This window comes from Chlorella variabilis (assembly GCF_000147415.1).
Source record: "Chlorella variabilis unplaced genomic scaffold CHLNCscaffold_16, whole genome shotgun sequence".
Lineage (NCBI taxonomy): Eukaryota > Viridiplantae > Chlorophyta > Trebouxiophyceae > Chlorellales > Chlorellaceae > Chlorella > Chlorella variabilis.
In genome coordinates, this window is record NW_005435072.1 from 1,046,199 (window position 1) to 1,061,978 (window position 15,780).

Below are 15,780 nucleotides of genomic sequence, written 5' to 3' on the forward strand. Positions count from 1 at the left end.
GTCATGCCGGACACGCAACCCCCACAACGTGGTGGGGGACGTGGGGATCCTTAGCAGCTTAGGCCTGCCACTCTGATTCAATCTCAAGAGATGTGAATTGGGAAATCGTAACGGCCTTTCAGAATGCAGTCCTTGGATGGGAGGACTAGAGCAAGGGGGGAAGGCCTGGGAAGAAAGTGCCGAGTTGTCATTTTTGCTCTGCTCTCACAGCGAGCACTCGCACTGCGTTCACGTGTGTGGACGTGCCGAGGCGTTGGTGGACCTCGGAACCTCAGCCACACACGCTGCCCGACTTGCTGCCGCCCTGAGTCCTAGCAGCCTGCAGTAGCCGCCGCTGCACCTCGAGCTATGAGCGGCGCTCGGACTGCTGCCGCACCTCAAGCTATGAGCGGCTCCCGGCAGCGCCAGCCGGCGGGGCTCGACTCTCTGCCGTCCGACCTGCTCCAGCGCGTCGCCCAGCTAGGCTTCCTGTCCCAAGTCAGCCCCTTCTGGGACCGCGGTGACCTGCTGCAGCAGGCAGCCAGCCTCGCCTGCGTAGGAAACGCTTCCTTCTCGGAGTTGGCGCGCATCCTGTTTGCCGGCCCGTCGCCGCGTCTGGGTGAGCGGACTCTCCTGAGGGAACCTGCCTGACCTTTTGCATGTGGCAGCAGTGCATCCTCTTCTGCCACCTGACGAGAAGAGAGAGCCACATGGAGAGGAGAGAGCCCGCATCTCCTGCGGCCGCCTGCCATCTGCAGGTGCCGAGAAGCCCAGAGGCGTGAGCAAGACGAGCCCCATACCGGCGCTCAAGGCTGCTCTAGGTAAAAGGTAAAGGTAAAGGTGGGGAAGAGCCTCCACAAGCTTAACTTCCCGGTTTTAACGTCTAGCTTTAGACCATTATTTGATCTGCCCGACGCGCCAAGTGCAGTACCCCCCACTAGTAGTGAATGGGTCCCGGGGAGGCCTGTGCCGAAGCCTTGGCGATTCTATTAGGCGTTCCCGAAGGAATTGGCTTGGATTGGCGCTGAGCCGGTCAGCTTGCTTGTTGCTTGTGTGGGCTTAAAGTCTGGTAAAGCAAGAACTAGCTTGCAACATAGACTCCCCGCCGAAACGGGATGGGAACCGGGCGAAAGCAGAGAAAGCAATAAATCAGGGGTGGAGCAAGGCGACATGCAACGCAAGCAGCTGACAGGGCACGCATCGAAACGTGTGTATGACTGGCAAAGTGGCATGGCGCATTGGGGAGAAACGCAACGGTACGGGAGCATGGGCTGGCCAAACGGCAGTGCGGAACGCTAGGTCACTAGAAAAGCAGGGAAAGGCGCACTATGTATGCAATGAGGGCAGCCCCGGCTCGGGGCCGTTGAGAAAGCAGTGGGCGGGAGGGGGGAGGCCCCGGTGTGGGCGGGCCCCATCGAGGGGGGATGGGGCGCGCAAGCGGCCAGATGGGGCGGGGCGCGGGCGGCAGTGGAGTCCTGCGGCTGGGTGGGATATAGGGCAATGAGCGTTGAGCAGTGTGCGATGAGCAATGAGCAATGAGCAGTGAGCAGCCCCTCCCTAAACAAAGTGAAGCGCAGGACGGGGTCCGGTGGATGGGAGGCAAGGAAACGCGGGGGGTTGCCACGTGCGCTACCGCCGCCGCCGCAGGCAGCACCCCTGCGGCGGCGGCAGCGGCAGCAAGCCGTGGACCCAAACGCCGTGCCGCCGCCGCCGCAGGCAGCACCCCTGCGACGGCGGCGGCAGCAAGCCGTGGACCGAAACGCCGTGCCGCCGAGTCCCGTGGCTGTGGCCGTGGGCTTCTGGCAGGAAACTACGGCCGCAGCTCGGCAGCACGGGGGCGTCGCAGCGTGCCGCCGCCGCCGCGCTGCCCCCCGGGCACGGCGGCGCCGGCAGCAAGCTTGGGCCCAAACGCCGTGCCGCCGAGTCCCGTGGCTGCGGCCGTAGACCGTGGGCCGGAAACTGCGGCCGCAGCTCGGCGGCACGCGGTTCTGTTCAAGTCGCCAAGCGTGCAGCAGCGCCGAACCACGCTTCCCGGCCTCGGCGCATGCCTTCAGGGGCCCCCTATCGCTGGGCACACCCCTCCAACACCGAACATGCGCCCGGGGGGGAGGGCGGCCCGGGCTGCCCAGGCCAAAGTGGGCCGCCCTCGAGCAAGAGGCGGCCGGTCTGTGTGCTGAATGAATGAATGAATTGTACGGGTTGGAAAAGTTCAGGCTATGCCGCGATTGTCCTCACAAAGTTTCGACATGGGAGGAATCGAACCTGTGCCCTCTCGGAGGGTTTAGACACTAGCTCCAGCGCCTTCAAAGAAGGCCTTTCTTAGCCGCGGCCTGAAGGAGTGGGGGCTGCCCATCTCCGGCAGCAAGCCCGACCTGTGGGCTCGCCTTCAGGACCAGGTGGGCGGCTGCACCGGTGTGGCAGTTGCGCATGCACGCGAAGCTTTCGACCCAAAGCTGAGCCGGGTCCAGGGCGACCGCTGCCATCTCAGGTGGAGGACAGCGAGGTGGGCGAGGACGGCAGCCCTCTGAAGCACTGCCTCGTGTCAGGGGCCACTCGGTACGAGCTGGAGGGCTACAGCGGCGGGCGGGTGTCCCAGAGCAAGGCCATGACCCTGTTCGGCCTCTCCTGCCCGCGGCTAAGAAAGGCCTTCTTTGAAGGCGCTGGAGCTAGTGTCTAAACCCTCCGAGAGGGCACCGGTTCGATTCCTCCCATGTCGAAACTTTGTGAGGACAAACGCGGCATAGCTGACCGGCTCAGCGCCAATCCAAGCCAATTCCTTCGGGAACGCCTTATAGAATCGCTAAGGTTTCGGCACAGGCCTCCCCGGGACCCATTCACTACTAGTGGGGGGTACTGCACTTGGCGCGTCAGGCAGATCAAATAATGGTCTAAAGCTAGACGTTAAAACCGGGAAGTTAAGCCTGTGGAGGCTCTTCCCCACCTTTACCTTTACCTTTACCAAGCACCACCTCTCCCAGCTGAGCTACAAGTGAGGCTGGGGAAGGATGCGTGTGACTCTGGTGGCTAGCAAGCTAGGGGCTGCTCAGGTTACATCAGCAGTGCTTTCGAGCCAAAGGCACCCTGCCTACCACACCCGGTCCCTCGTCGTGTGCAGCATGAACACCAGCGGCGGCGCCACCTCAACCAAGCTCTTCCTTCTGTTTGATGTGAAGCAGCTGGCGCGCAAGATTCACGGCAGCTGGGAGCAGCTGGCCAAGCAGCGCTCGGACACCAAAGAGCTTTACGACAGGAACAGGGAGGTATGGCAGCTTGTGTGGGCTTAAAGTCTGGTAAAGCAAGAACTAGCTTGCAACATAGACTCCCCGCCGAAACGGGATGGGAACCGGGCGAAAGCAGAGAAAGCAATAAATCAGGGGTGGAGCAAGGCGACATGCAACGCAAGCAGCTGACAGGGCACGCATCGAAACGTGTGTATGACTGGCAAAGTGGCATGGCGCATTGGGGAGAAACGCAACGGTACGGGAGCATGGGCTGGCCAAACGGCAGTGCGGAACGCTAGGTCACTAGAAAAGCAGGGAAAGGCGCACTATGTATGCAATGAGGGCAGCCCCGGCTCGGGGCCGTTGAGAAAGCAGTGGGCGGGAGGGGGGAGGCCCCGGTGTGGGCGGGCCCCATCGAGGGGGGATGGGGCGCGCAAGCGGCCAGATGGAGCAGGGCGCGGGCGGCAGTAGAGTCCTGCGGCTGGGTGGGATATAGGGCAATGAGCGTTGAGCAGTGTGCGATGAGCAATGAGCAATGAGCAGTGAGCAGCCCCTCCCTAAACAAAGTGAAGCGCAGAACGGGGTCCGGTGGATGGGAGGCAAGGAAACGCGGGGGGTTGCCACGTGCGCTACCGCCGCCGCCGCAGGCAGCACCCCTGCGGCGGCGGCAGCGGCAGCAAGCCGTGGACCCAAACGCCGTGCCGCCGCCGCCGCAGGCAGCACCCCTGCGACGGCGGCGGCAGCAAGCCGTGGACCGAAACGCCGTGCCGCCGAGTCCCGTGGCTGTGGCCGTGGGCTTCTGGCAGGAAACTACGGCCGCAGCTCGGCAGCACGGGGGCGTCGCAGCGTGCTGCCGCCGACGCCGCGCTGCCCCCCGGGCACGGCGGCGGCGGCAGCAAGCTTGGGCCCAAACGCCGTGCCGCCGAGTCCCGTGGCTGCGACCGTAGACCGTGGGCCGGAAACTGCGGCCGCAGCTCGGCGGCACGTGGTTCTGTTCAAATCGCCAAGCGTGCAGCAGCGCCGAACCACGCTTCCCGGCCTCGGCGCATGCCTTCAGGGGCCCCCTATCGCTGGGCACACCCCTCCAACACCGAACATGCGCCCGGGGGGGAGGGCGGCCCGGGCTGCCCAGGCCAAAGTGGGCCGCCCTCGAGCAAGAGGCGGCCGGTCTGTGTGCTGAATGAATGAATGAAATGGGTATGAAGTGAAACTGGTTTTTTAGGGCAGGCAGGACCCTCATCCGCAGATGCCGCGACGGCTGCTTGGCACGGGCTGGAGGAGGAGGAGGATTGGGAGTAGCGGCTGCCAGAGAGGGGCACCCTGGGGAGCACAGGCTGATGGATTGCTGTGCACGGCATGTTACTAGGCTGCACGGTTTTGCCAGCAACAACCCAACTCCATGCATTTGACAGTCCTCTGCAGATTGAAACCGAGGTACCAGCTGGCCGCGCCTGGCGCTAGGCCATCACTGCTTCTTACATTGGCATGGCGTCAACGCCTCAAGCTTGCAAAGTTGTGAGCTGTGAGGGCAGCATCAGAGCGTAAGGCAGCATCAGGGCAGGCCTCACAAGCCTGCTGTGCCACTCGGCGAGGAGGCGGCCGCCAGGTCACCCAGCACGCCCAGCAGGCGGCTGACGTAATGGTCAGAGGTGGCGTGGCGCGACACCCGGATGCCCCACTGCGCAACCTCGCCGCCGCCCATCCAGCCTGCCCGCCAGCCCTGGCAAGGTCGGTCGTCAGCAGCGCTGCTGGCGGAGCTGCTGCCGTTGCCGCTGTCGGCGAGGCCGCTTGCCTCGGCAGCGCCCGCCACAGCCGGCAGCCGGGATAGCAGCAGCACGCGACCTGGCAGGCTGCCTGCCTGCTGCTGCTCCTGCTCCTGCTGCCAGTCTCGGTACCTGCAGCAGGGGACAGCCGCCGGCAGGATGCTGCGCCATTCATCAGCTAGCCTGATCCCCTTGTTGCCTGCTACTGCTTGTTGCCTGCTACTGCTGCAATCAACAGACCCAAATCATCCTGCTCGCAACCTGAAGCCGCCAAGCCCACCTCTGCAGGAAGGCAAGAGCCTCGGGCGGCACCTCGCTCAGCGGCCGTAGCGCCCGCCTGGGGTTCACCCATCGGCGGTGCCAGCGCTTGGGGCCCAGCACCTCGCCGATTAACGCCACAAGCAGGCCAGTTTTGGAGTACCTGCAAGGAACCCAGGGAGGTGCACGGCCTTGCAGGCGTTTCATGTACCTGGCAGGCCGTGCCCGCTCCTGGGCAGTAGGGCAAAGGCGCAATCACATCTGGGGCAGCGGCAGGCGGATCAGGCGCGCACCTGAGGCGGGCCAGTCCCACAATCGCCTGCTCCACCAGCGCGCGCACGGCTGCTGAGCTGGCACGAGGCGCCAGGTCGTCGCCCACCAGCACCGCCGTCAGCGAGCAGGCCGAGCCCAGCGCTGCAGCCAGGTCGCCGCTGCACAGCTCGCCGGGTGGGCAGTAGGCCCACACCGACAGCGGGCCTGCGAAGGGGGCGTGGAGTGAGTGGTGGATGGCGGCCCAGGCCTGGCACAGGGTGCGAAGTTTGGCTGTTGAGGCATTGACATGTCCCAAGAAAGCTGTGCTTCTGTGCTTCCCCCAGCCGCAGCCGCAGGAGCTCACCCAGCTGCCAGGCCTGCAGCCTGATTGCCAACAGAGCCGCCACGCCGGCGCCCAGGCCATGCCCCGACAGCACCAGCTGCCAGCCGCTGCAGTCCAGCCCCTGTACCAGGCTGCCGGCGCTAGCTGCACCAGGCCGGAGGAGCTGCTGCAGCAGCTGGCTGCGCTCCAGCTCTTCCAACAACACGGTCGCCGCCTTGAGGCTGTCTCTATGCACCCACCCGCAAACCGCCTGCTCCTTGCTGCAAGCAACGCCGCCGTTGCCGTCAGCTGTCGCCGATAACTTCTGTTGCCCCGCCTCGGCTGCTGCCGCACTGGTGCCATTTGAACCTGGCAGCCACTCCGTCGGCGCAGGCTCCACAACTGGTACAGGCGGCGGGCGCTGCCAGTCGCCTGCAATGCCCAGCACCACCGCCTGCTTCTCCCTGCAGGTGGACAGCCAGCCAGCAGCCCCACTCGTTCATGCCAAGTATACCAGAGTTGTCCACGCCAGCCCTGCTCTGGCCTGGGCGCCATGGTCAGCCGCGGTTGTTGCACTTGCCCGGTCGATTTGCCTTGCCTGTTTAGCGCCAGCAGGTGTGGGAGCAGGCCGCGCTTCTTGTGGCCAGAGCTGAAGGACACGATCTGGCAGCCGGCCCCCAGCAGCTCCCGCGCCGCCGCAAAGTCCCTGTGCTCTGCCTTGCTGGGCGCCCTGGCTCCGAGGCCACTGGCCGCCGCCGCCGCCGCCAGCCCTCCCCAGCCTGCAAGTGGCTGTGCGCCCTCGGCGCGTGCGGCTGCAGCCAGGCGACTCAGCTGCCGCTGCGTCGCGCAGCTGCCTTGCTTGCCGCGCCGCCACATGTGTTGGCGGGCCCCATAGGCGGCTGTAGCAAAGAGCGCCCATTGTAGCGCCTGCTGCACGTCTGCTGCCCCGGCAGGTCTGCCAGCTGCTGCTGGGCAGGCAGCTGCCGCCGCTCGGCACACCTCCTCTGCCCAAGCTAACAACTGTGAAGACCGCAGGCTGAGGTCGCCCTTGCCATCGCCTCCAGCTGCTGCGGCGGCTGGGGCAGCGGCCGCAGGTGCCCTGCTGTCTCCCTGCTCCTCCTGCCGCTGCACGCCTGCTCCTGCGGCTGCTGCCGCCTCATCCTGCAGCAGCTTGGCGCAAACCAGGCCAGCTGCCGCATCGGTCTTCTCCCCATCGATGCTGACCATCAGTCGCTGCAGCTGAGTCGCCATTTCCTCCAGCGCCGCCGGGGGACCCCTGCAGGCAACGCAGGCCGGACCAGGCGGCACTTCCATGTACCGATTCCATGCATCGATGCTTGGCACGCAAGGTACCAAATCCAGCCGCCACTCCGTCCAGCCCCACCTGTGCTCCTGCTTGTGGCTGCGGATGAGGTGGACCAGATTGCTGGTGCCTGTGCGGGTGAGAGCGTGCCAGACCACCCCTGCCTCCACATCACTCAGCTGGTTCCACGTGACCAGCACCCCCACGCTGCAGGCAGGCAGGCAGTGAGCAACGGGCAGGCATCAAGTGGGCAGGCTTTCAACAATTCTGGGTAGTGTCGGAAAGAGGCGCAAGGGGCTGGATGAGGATTGAGGCTGTTACCACTGCCTGCCATCTCCCATCCCCCCCACGCCTCGTCACTCACATTTGTCCCACCAGCACCCCGATCGCCCCAAAAACAATCGTGGCTGGCATGGACTTGTTGCCGCTGCTCCAGCAGGTCCCGTCGCCAGCCTCCACCACCCAGGCGCCCCATGCCAGCAGCCCAATATTGATTGGAACGGAGGCGAGGTACAAGTAGGTGAGGATCGTGACCCAGCGCCGCTTGGAGGGCTCCAACGGCGTACCTGCATGTCACACACGGGCATGTGGGCAGGGGAGAGTGCCACAGACCACACGCCGCCAGAGGGACTGGAGAAGCGGGACTGGAGAAGTGAGACTGCAGCGCGAGGTACCTCTGAATGTGACCAGAAAGGCGCCGCAGGTGATGGCAGCTTGCGTCAAGAAGAGCGCGAGCAGAGTGAACGTCACCGCCCATTGCTGCGGTGCCGACTGCGTGCCGGGCTTGCACGTCTGCGGCCGCGCGAAAGCAACTATGCCTATCCAATAGATGACTGCACAGGCATGCGATTGCGAACAGGATGGTCGGTCGGAAGCAGGCAGCAGGCGCCAGGTCGCAGCAATGGGCAAACGCACAGAGGAAGATGACTTGCACTAGCGCCACCATGAAGTAGAACAAGGTGCAATCGGTGGACAGCTGGCGCAGCTTGCACCCAAACAGCGTGGTGGCCGGCATGGTGCAGGCTCAGCGCTCCTACAGCAAGCTGTGGCGCAACCGCCAATGGCCACCGCCACCGCCCGCCGTCAGTTGTTGCGGGCAGTCCCCAGCTGCATCACCAAAGAGATGAATTGACGTTTGAAGATAATTGGTTCATTCCTTGGCGTTAGAGCGACAGCAGCACTGTGAACGGCAAAATGCGGGAGTTGAGCTCGGCCGATGGCGGCGGGCAGAACTCCCGCCTCGCAGCAGGCGTGGGAGCAGCTACGAAAAATCAAGCACGGCTGCGGACTGCCACACCGCACTTGAGCAGCGAAAGTCGTCGCTCACTCTTTGCTCCACTTTGGAGACCGTCAGCTGATTGGATGGAGCACAAGAATGAGAGCGCAGAACAAAGGCAGCTGATGCTGATCCCTCCATAGTCCAAGCTGCGCACCTCACCGCCTGCTGCGCTGCCGCCCTCCATGCCAATGCAAATGCTGCCCCCAACCCGGTGCTGGTTGGTCATGACATGGTTTTGAACATGGGTACAAGACACCTGGTAGGGAGAAGCGCTGTGCTGTGCAGCTGAAGGACGAGCAAGCGGAACAACAACGAGCGGCAGATCAAAGAAGGACAAGATTCATTGCTTCACAGCAAGCCAGCCATGGCTGGCTTGCTGTGAAGGGCGTCGCTAGTCTGAAAGCTCCTCGCCCTGTTCCAGCAGGGCGGCCGCCTCGGCAGCTGCAGCCCCCCAGTAGGCGGGATCCATCCGCTCATCATCGCTGTCAGACAGTGCTGCCGCCAGCGGTTGCCGTGGTGGCTCGGAATCGTCGGCAGCAGCGGCAGCCTTGGGCTTGGGCGGCCTGCCGCGACGCTTGGGGGCCGCGGTCGCCCCATTCTGCTCCTGCGCCTGTGGCGCAGCCTGCTGCGGCTGCTCCTGCTTGGCTTTGGGAGGCCTGCCTCGCCGCTTCTTGGCCGGTGGCTCTGCTGCTGTGCCGTCGCCTCCTCTCTCTGCAACGGCCGAGGTGGGCGTGGGCTGCGGCTCCTGCTGCTTGGCCTTGGGAGGCCGCCCGCGGCGCTTTTTGCCTGACGGCGCTGCAGCTGCTGCTTCTGCTGACGCCACGCCAAGCTCGCTTGCACCGTTTGCCATGGTGGTAACGTTTGATGCTGCCGGCTGCTGCTCTGCCTTACTGGACGTCATACCACGTGTCTTCTGGCCCCCTGCCTGCTGGGAAGCAGCTGGCCCGTTTGCTGCCTCTGGTGCTGCGGCTGCTGCGGCAGCAGGAGCAGAAAGCCCCTGGTCTCCAGGCGCATCCTGGCCCCCCTCCTCTGCTGCCGCCTGGCGATCTGGTGCTGCCGCTGCCGGCACCGGGCCACCAGCTGCTGGCGCGGTCCCGGCTGCAGCGGCCTGGCCCCGCGTCGGTTCGTCAGCGTCATAATCCTCCTCCTCTGCCTGCTGGATCAGCGCCAGCCCCTCAGCCTGGTTGCGCTGCAGCTCCCGAATCTCAGCGTCCTGCTCGTCCTGCCCCGCTGCTGTCGCTGCCGCCGCAGCTGCCGCTGTCGCAGGCCGAGCTCGCTTGGCGCCCCTGGCGCCCCTGCCTGCTGCTGGAGGCGCGGCGCTCCCCTCCTGTTCAGCTGCCCCAGCTCTGCTGGCAGCATGCCGCTTCTGGCCCCTGGCAGCGGCGGGCTTGCGCTGCTTGCCGGTGGCGGTGGCGGCGGCAGCGCTACCAACCTGTTGCTCCGCCTCTTGCTCCCCTTCCTGCTGCTGTTGCTGCTTTGACTTACGTGGCTTGGCTGCCGCCTTCTTGGGTGAGGCCTTGGCAGCCTGCTTCTTGCCATTAGCAGCAGCCATACTCGCTGCTGGCGGCTTGGCTGCCGCTGTGGCGCCTGCCTTGGCGCCTGCACCCTCCTTTCTCCCGTGGACTGCGCCGTTGGCTGCCGCCATGCCACGCGCCACCGCCGCAGGCTGCTGCACCGTCGCCTCTGTGGCCTCGGTCGCCGCTGACACGCCAATGCTGCCGCCCTCCTGCTGCTGCTGCCTCTCCCTAGCAGCGCCGCCGTGCCCCGCCTCCTCCTCGCCATCCCCCTCGTCGTCGTCGTCGTCGGTGGCAGCGAGCGCGGTGGTGGCGGCGCCCGGCTGGCTCCTGCCAAAGGCGGCGGGGGCTGTGGCCTCCCAGTCGTGCATGTCAGGCAGGTCTGGCATGTCAGAGTCCTCATCCGCGCCGCCGCCGCCGCCATCCTCCAGCTCAGCGGGCGCCGAAGCGGCGGGCAGACCCGCATGCTGACGCCACGCGTCTTGCCTGCAGGCGTGGGCATGGGGCAGCACAGGCCAGGCATGGTGCCCCGGGGCATGGGGGGGCCCGGCGGCAGGGGAGCCGCAGGCGAGAACGCCACATGCAGTAAGCGGTGCAGCGGAGGCGCGAGTGTGGGTGGCGGCAGCAGCCCCACCTGCGCCGGATATCCTGCTCCCGCTGCTGCTCCCGCCGCTGCACTTGGGTGATGATGCCACGGAAGCCGGTGGCTGCCCCCGCCGCCTCGTCCCCGCCCGCCGCCGCCGCCGCCGCCGCCTGCCGCAGCCCCCGCTCCCGCTGCTGCTTCTTCATGCGCTGCTTCTTGAAGTCTGCAGCGGTGCTAAAGGCGCCGGCGGTGTGCTGGGTGGCGGTGGCGGCGCTGGGCGCAGCGGCGGCGCCATCCAGCACCGGCTGCTCCCGCTCCCCGCCGCCAGGCTGCCGCGCCTGCCGCGCCAGCTGCCGCTGCTCCTGCTCCGCCTTGAACCGGTGCCGCGCCTGCCCGCGCCGCCGCGTGGCCGCCTGCGCCAGCTGGGCGCGCGTCGCGGCCGCCGCCTGCGCCAGCAGCCGCGCCGTGCCCCTGCGCCCGTGCTCCAGCAGCAGCTGCAGCTGCGCGTGCTTGCGCTCGGTGAACTCATGCAGCATGGTGCCCAGCCGCAGGTCGGCTATGCTCTCGGGGTGCTGCGGCTGCGCGGCGCGGCTCGAGGGGCCCGCGCCGGCAGACACGACAGCCGCGGGCGACACCTTGCGCCACATCGCGGCCAGCGAGTCCTGCAGGGCCAGCAGCACCACAACCAGCGCTGCCTAGTTAGCCGCATCCCTGCTGCATCCCTGCTGTGTGCCCTTTGAACCCTACCTTCTGCACCGGAGTGTACTCCTTCCTTACGATGTGCCTTTCACTCGCCCCACTCACATGCTCAGGCCGCCTTCCCCGCCGCCCCAATCAGCCTGGCCCCAGCCCTCAACCAGGCCCAGCTCCCAGCCCACCCCCACCTGGTAGCCGCCGCACAGCTGCGCCAGATTGGCGGTACCAAGGCCCCGCAGGGTACTGCTGAGCTGGTACTTCACTTCCCGCGCCACCGCCAGCTCCTCACCCCGCAGCCCTGCACAGCCCAGGCAGCCACATGGGCGGGTGCCACAACTCTTCAGCCATTCAAGCAAATCTTTTGAAAAGGGGCAGGCAAGGCCAGGCTATACGGGCCTGACAGCAGCAGGAGCTGGCACCTGATGGGCAGCACTGCAGCAACCCGTGTCCTACACACACACGCGCGCACCGTGGAACAGGCCCGGCACAGGCATCAGGCGCTCCGCGCCGCCTGCCGCCTCCGCCGGCAGCGCCACCACTCGGCGGCTGGCGCCCAGCACCAGGGCACCAGCGGCTCGCAGCTGGCGCAGCGCAGCCAGCGCGTCGGGGCAGCTACGTGCCAGCTGCGGCACCAACCCTGCGCAGCAGAGGCAGGCCGGGGGCAGGAGGTGCTGGCTGCAGCGCGAGCAGAAGGCAGGGCAGCGTGGCAGCAGAATGCAAACATCGGGCGGATCCTGATGCCAGTCCCAGCAGCCTGGCCGCTCACCCAGCAGGGCCTGCTGGTGCTCCGCGCTAAGGTAAATCTTCACTCGCCCGCCGCCGCCGCCCACGCCGCTGGGCTGGCCGCCGCCGCCGCCGCCGCCGCCGCCTTCAAGGGCAGCAGTGTCGGGGCCGGGCCCTGCAGCGCCTGCCTCGCCCACGCTGCGTAGGCCGGGGGACGGCATGGGCGGGTGCGCGGCGTGCAGGCAGAAGAGCGCCAGCAGCGCCGCCGCCTGCAGCTCCAGGCTGTGCCCCCGCAGCTGCTCCAGCTGCTCGTCTGTGGGCAGCGGCAGCAGTACGGGCTGCTGGGCTGCCTGCGGCTGTGGCCCCGGGGCGGGCTGAGGCAGCAGGAAGGGGATGGGTGCTCCAGGCGCCGGCCAGGCAAACCCAGGCGCCCAGGGCACCACCCACCCGGCACCTGCTGCCGACCCTCCTGCTACTGCTGCTGCTGCTGGTAGCAGCGGCCCGCTGGCCAGCAGCGGCGCATGGCCAAAGCCAGTGCCAGGCCTGCCTGCTGCCAACACCGCCGCCGCCGCCACAGGTGCCTGCTGGTCGGGGTCAGGCTCTGCCAGCATGTGCTGGGGCCCTGTGCCTGGCTGCTGCTCCGATTGTAGCGGCGGCGGCGGACCCTCGTGCTGCTGCTGCTGCTGCTGCTGGCTGATGCCGGCGCCGAGGTCAAGCTCGAGCGGCGGCAGCCCTTGCCCCGCATGCTCCTGCTCGTGATGCTGCTCCTGCTGCCTCCCCGGCTGCCCCTCCTCAAAATCAAGCATCACACTCTCCAAATCAACCTCCTCCGCCACCGCTCCTGCCACAGACAGCGGCGGTGAGGCCATGCTGCCTGGTCCGGTCGCCGCTGGCAAGCTCTGCACCGGCGCAGCGGGCGCCGCCGCTGCTGATGCTGGCAGCAGCGCGGCCAGCTGTGTGGTGGAGCCCGCTGTTGCCATGAGCGGTACCATCTGCGGCGGTGGCAGCAGCGCCTGAAGCTCAGTTGAAGAGCCTGGTAGGGGCGGCACAAAGCCAGGTGCTACCGCTGCTGTCCCTGCTGGTAGGGCGGCCACTTGCTCTGCAGATGCGGGTCCCGCCACTGCTGCTGCATCTGCCAGGATCGGCGTCGGCACTGCTGCAGCAGCAGGGGCAACAGCCGAGAGTGGCGCTGGACCCGGGGCCGAGCCCGGGCCCAGCGCCGCTGTGCCAAAGAGGTCTGTCGCTGCCTCGCAGTCGGCTGGCGGACGCGCCCCACCGCCGTCGTCGCCTGGGAACAGGGGCAGGGCTGCTGCGAGTGCCGCCGTGGCTGCCTCCTCCTCCCCCTCCTCCTGGTGCTCCTCTAAGTCCTGCAGCAGCATCTCCCTGAGGTGAGCCTGCTGCCGCTCTGCCTCCTCGCACTGCTGCCGCTCCACCTCGGCCGCCGCCGCCGCCGCGTCCTCGTGCTGCTTGCGCAGCGGCTGCAGCGCGCGGGTGACTGCGGAGGAGGCGATGGGAGCCAGCAGGCGCTCCAGCGCTGCGGCGTACAGCAGCTGCACATGCTGATCCACTGTGGTGGCGGGGCGGTGCGCCTGCAGGCAGATGTGGCGGCGGCACGGGCGGGGATCACGACTTGTGACCGCGACATGCACTGCTGTCAACAATCAGCTGCAGCCTAGCTAGCTCTGCAGCTCACACAGTTGAGCTGTGAGAGGGAGAAGGGGCACGCAATCGGGAGGGCCGGGGAGCAGGGAGCAGGGCAGGCAGGCCCTCCTCAAGGCGGCACCCACCTCAAAGACGTGAGAGAAGGAGAGCTCGCGCCAGGCGGCCTTCACAGTCTCCAGGGTCAGCGGCTGACCCTCGGTCACGCGCAGCAGCACCCGCACCAGCAGCGAGCAGATGTCCTGCTGCTGCGGTGCGCGGGGCGGCTTGGCCTGCTTGCCGCCGCCGCCGCCGCCGCCGCCTCCCTGCACCAGCTCCGCCAGCGGCATGGCCGCACGCTGGTGTCCACCTCTACACCCTGCGGCGTTGTTTAGCGCGTGTCATGCAGTCCCACAGGTGCCTGCGCCAACTTTGGAACTTGGCACAGCCGTGGCAGCGCTGCGACGTCACAGCACTGCGTGTGTGTGCGGGTTAAAGCAGATGACGAACGCCCCAAGTTAGCGGCAACAAAGGTTGTCGTCACTCTGCCTTCGGCAGGGCAGCAGCCTCCTGAAGAGATCAGGCAGACTTGTCAGGGTAGAAGAACAAGCATGCAGCGTGGGAGACTTTGGAAGGGATGCGGCGACAAGGTGCATGCTATGGCATGGCTGCTGCGGCGGCGGCAGGGCCCCCCAAGCCTGCACAGCCTATGCCAATAATCCCTAGGCCGACCTTTGTAGCATACCAGCCCCGACTAGTTTACACACTTTACAACAAGATTGGTACATGCATGGACGCCATACAGCTGAACTGCGACGTCATTTTGGTGACGTAGCTTTCTTTTTTGAACTGCAATGTCTTTTCAGCCCGCAAACGCCGGCACCTTGTCCAGGTCTTCCGCCGACACGCGGATCACCTCATCCCGCTGCTGGCCGGTGGCGATGCCCGCCAGCAGGGCGCCCACCTTGCTGGCGGGCGCCGCGGGGACGCCGGGGAAGGCCTCGTTCTGTGCTTCGCTGTCGCGGCGAATGATGGATGCGATCCGCAGCTGCACTTGGACAGATGACGCCCGCGCCACGGGCAACAGCACATCAGCAGGCTGATGGGCAGAAGGTTAACAGGCACAAGCGCGCCTGTTCGGTGTGCTCCCCTGCGCATGTGCCTGCGTTTCTGGCTCACCTCGTTCACACGGAGTGGCGAGTCCTTGCTCTCAAACTGCAGCACCTTGACAAGGCCGAACACTGCTGAGTTGGAGATGCAGGTGAGCGCAACTCCAGGCATCATGCACACCTCGCCTGCACGGCAGGCAGCAGGGCGATACAGGGGCTCCTCTCAGGCCTGGATAGCAAGGCTGGAGAGAGCTACGAAACGTGCAGCAATGAACAGCCATGCGCAGCCGTGTGCTGCTATACGTGCTCACCCAGCATTCCAGTGATGACAGTCCAGCTGCTGGTGGCCTGCTGGCGCATCAGTGGCAGCAGCGCCTGGGCCAGGAGCACATGCCCAACCACTTTGGTGGTCACTGCCTCTTGCACCAGGGCGGGCGTGATGTCGGCCACGTTTCCTGGCGGAGCCATGCCGCCTGAAACAGGCGAGAAGGGCCCGTGGCCACCGCCAGCGATGAGGCTCAGACCGCAACAGGGGCGTGCAGCATGTCGGGATGATGTCAACTGGCAGGGGCATCCAGGCAGTCGGCGGCGGCGCCAGCTAGACCGCCGGTTGATCACTCACCGGCGACCGACACCACATGGTCCAGCTGCAGCCCAGCCTCCTTCACAAACTTAGCCAGTTCTGCTGCGCCCGCCTCGGTGCTCCAGTCGGCCACAGGGGTGTGCAGCTTGTCGGTGGGTGCGGCCTCAAGGTGGTCGGTGAGCCTGCGCTTGGAGGCGGCCGACCGCAACGGCGCCACTACCCAGGCGCCCTCTTGAAGAAAGCGCTGGACGATGCCGCTGCCCACCGTGCCTGCAGCCAGGCAAGAGAGAAGCCTATTCGCTCTCTTCGGAAAACTCTCTGCCCGCTTCTGGAGGTACTTGCCAGTAGCTCCAGTAACAACTACTGCGGCCCCCTTCAACGCCATTGTGTGTGGCCGTCTTCGAGGAGTCGAGAAACGGACTGTGAGATGATGTTGCAGGGCATAAAAGAGATGCCGGGCGGCTCACGTCATCGCCCACATGCCTGGGCCACACTTGCCAGTACTACCCACATGTTGATGCCAGTCTGGCTCACAATCAGCACCCTACACTCTTGCC

At 66.3% G+C, this 15,780-nt stretch overlaps 4 protein-coding genes across 4 annotated transcripts; 1 reads left to right on the top strand and 3 right to left on the bottom strand.

The window, feature by feature from the left end:
* Window positions 1-384: 384 nt before the first annotated feature.
* CHLNCDRAFT_58483 (expressed protein) lies at window positions 385-4,156 on the top strand (the record flags this gene model as incomplete). The annotated part of the gene is made up of 3 exons (XM_005845746.1): window positions 385-598; window positions 738-807; window positions 3,095-4,156. 3 exons carry the CDS (start codon window positions 385-387, stop codon window positions 3,261-3,263), a joined length of 453 nt encoding a protein of 150 aa, XP_005845808.1. The 3' UTR covers window positions 3,264-4,156.
* A 608-nt stretch (window positions 4,157-4,764) lies between these two features.
* Window positions 4,765-8,113, bottom strand: CHLNCDRAFT_58484 (hypothetical protein; the record flags this gene model as incomplete). The annotated part of the gene is made up of 9 exons (XM_005845856.1): window positions 4,765-5,095; window positions 5,244-5,384; window positions 5,515-5,698; window positions 5,838-6,259; window positions 6,310-7,071; window positions 7,180-7,305; window positions 7,463-7,664; window positions 7,773-7,890; window positions 8,027-8,113. 9 exons carry the CDS (start codon window positions 8,111-8,113, stop codon window positions 4,765-4,767), a joined length of 2,373 nt encoding a protein of 790 aa, XP_005845918.1.
* A 655-nt stretch (window positions 8,114-8,768) lies between these two features.
* CHLNCDRAFT_53643 (hypothetical protein) lies at window positions 8,769-13,881 on the bottom strand (the record flags this gene model as incomplete). Its single annotated transcript, XM_005845857.1, has 6 exons — window positions 8,769-10,377; window positions 10,526-11,136; window positions 11,359-11,468; window positions 11,640-11,807; window positions 11,937-13,482; window positions 13,681-13,881. 6 exons carry the CDS (start codon window positions 13,879-13,881, stop codon window positions 8,769-8,771), a joined length of 4,245 nt encoding a protein of 1,414 aa, XP_005845919.1.
* Window positions 13,882-14,393: 512 nt separating this feature from the next.
* On the bottom strand, window positions 14,394-15,736 carry CHLNCDRAFT_136538 (hypothetical protein; the record flags this gene model as incomplete). Its single annotated transcript, XM_005845858.1, has 5 exons — window positions 14,394-14,579; window positions 14,711-14,826; window positions 14,952-15,113; window positions 15,263-15,493; window positions 15,703-15,736. 5 exons carry the CDS (start codon window positions 15,734-15,736, stop codon window positions 14,394-14,396), a joined length of 729 nt encoding a protein of 242 aa, XP_005845920.1.
* Between the last annotated feature and the right edge of the window lie 44 nt (window positions 15,737-15,780).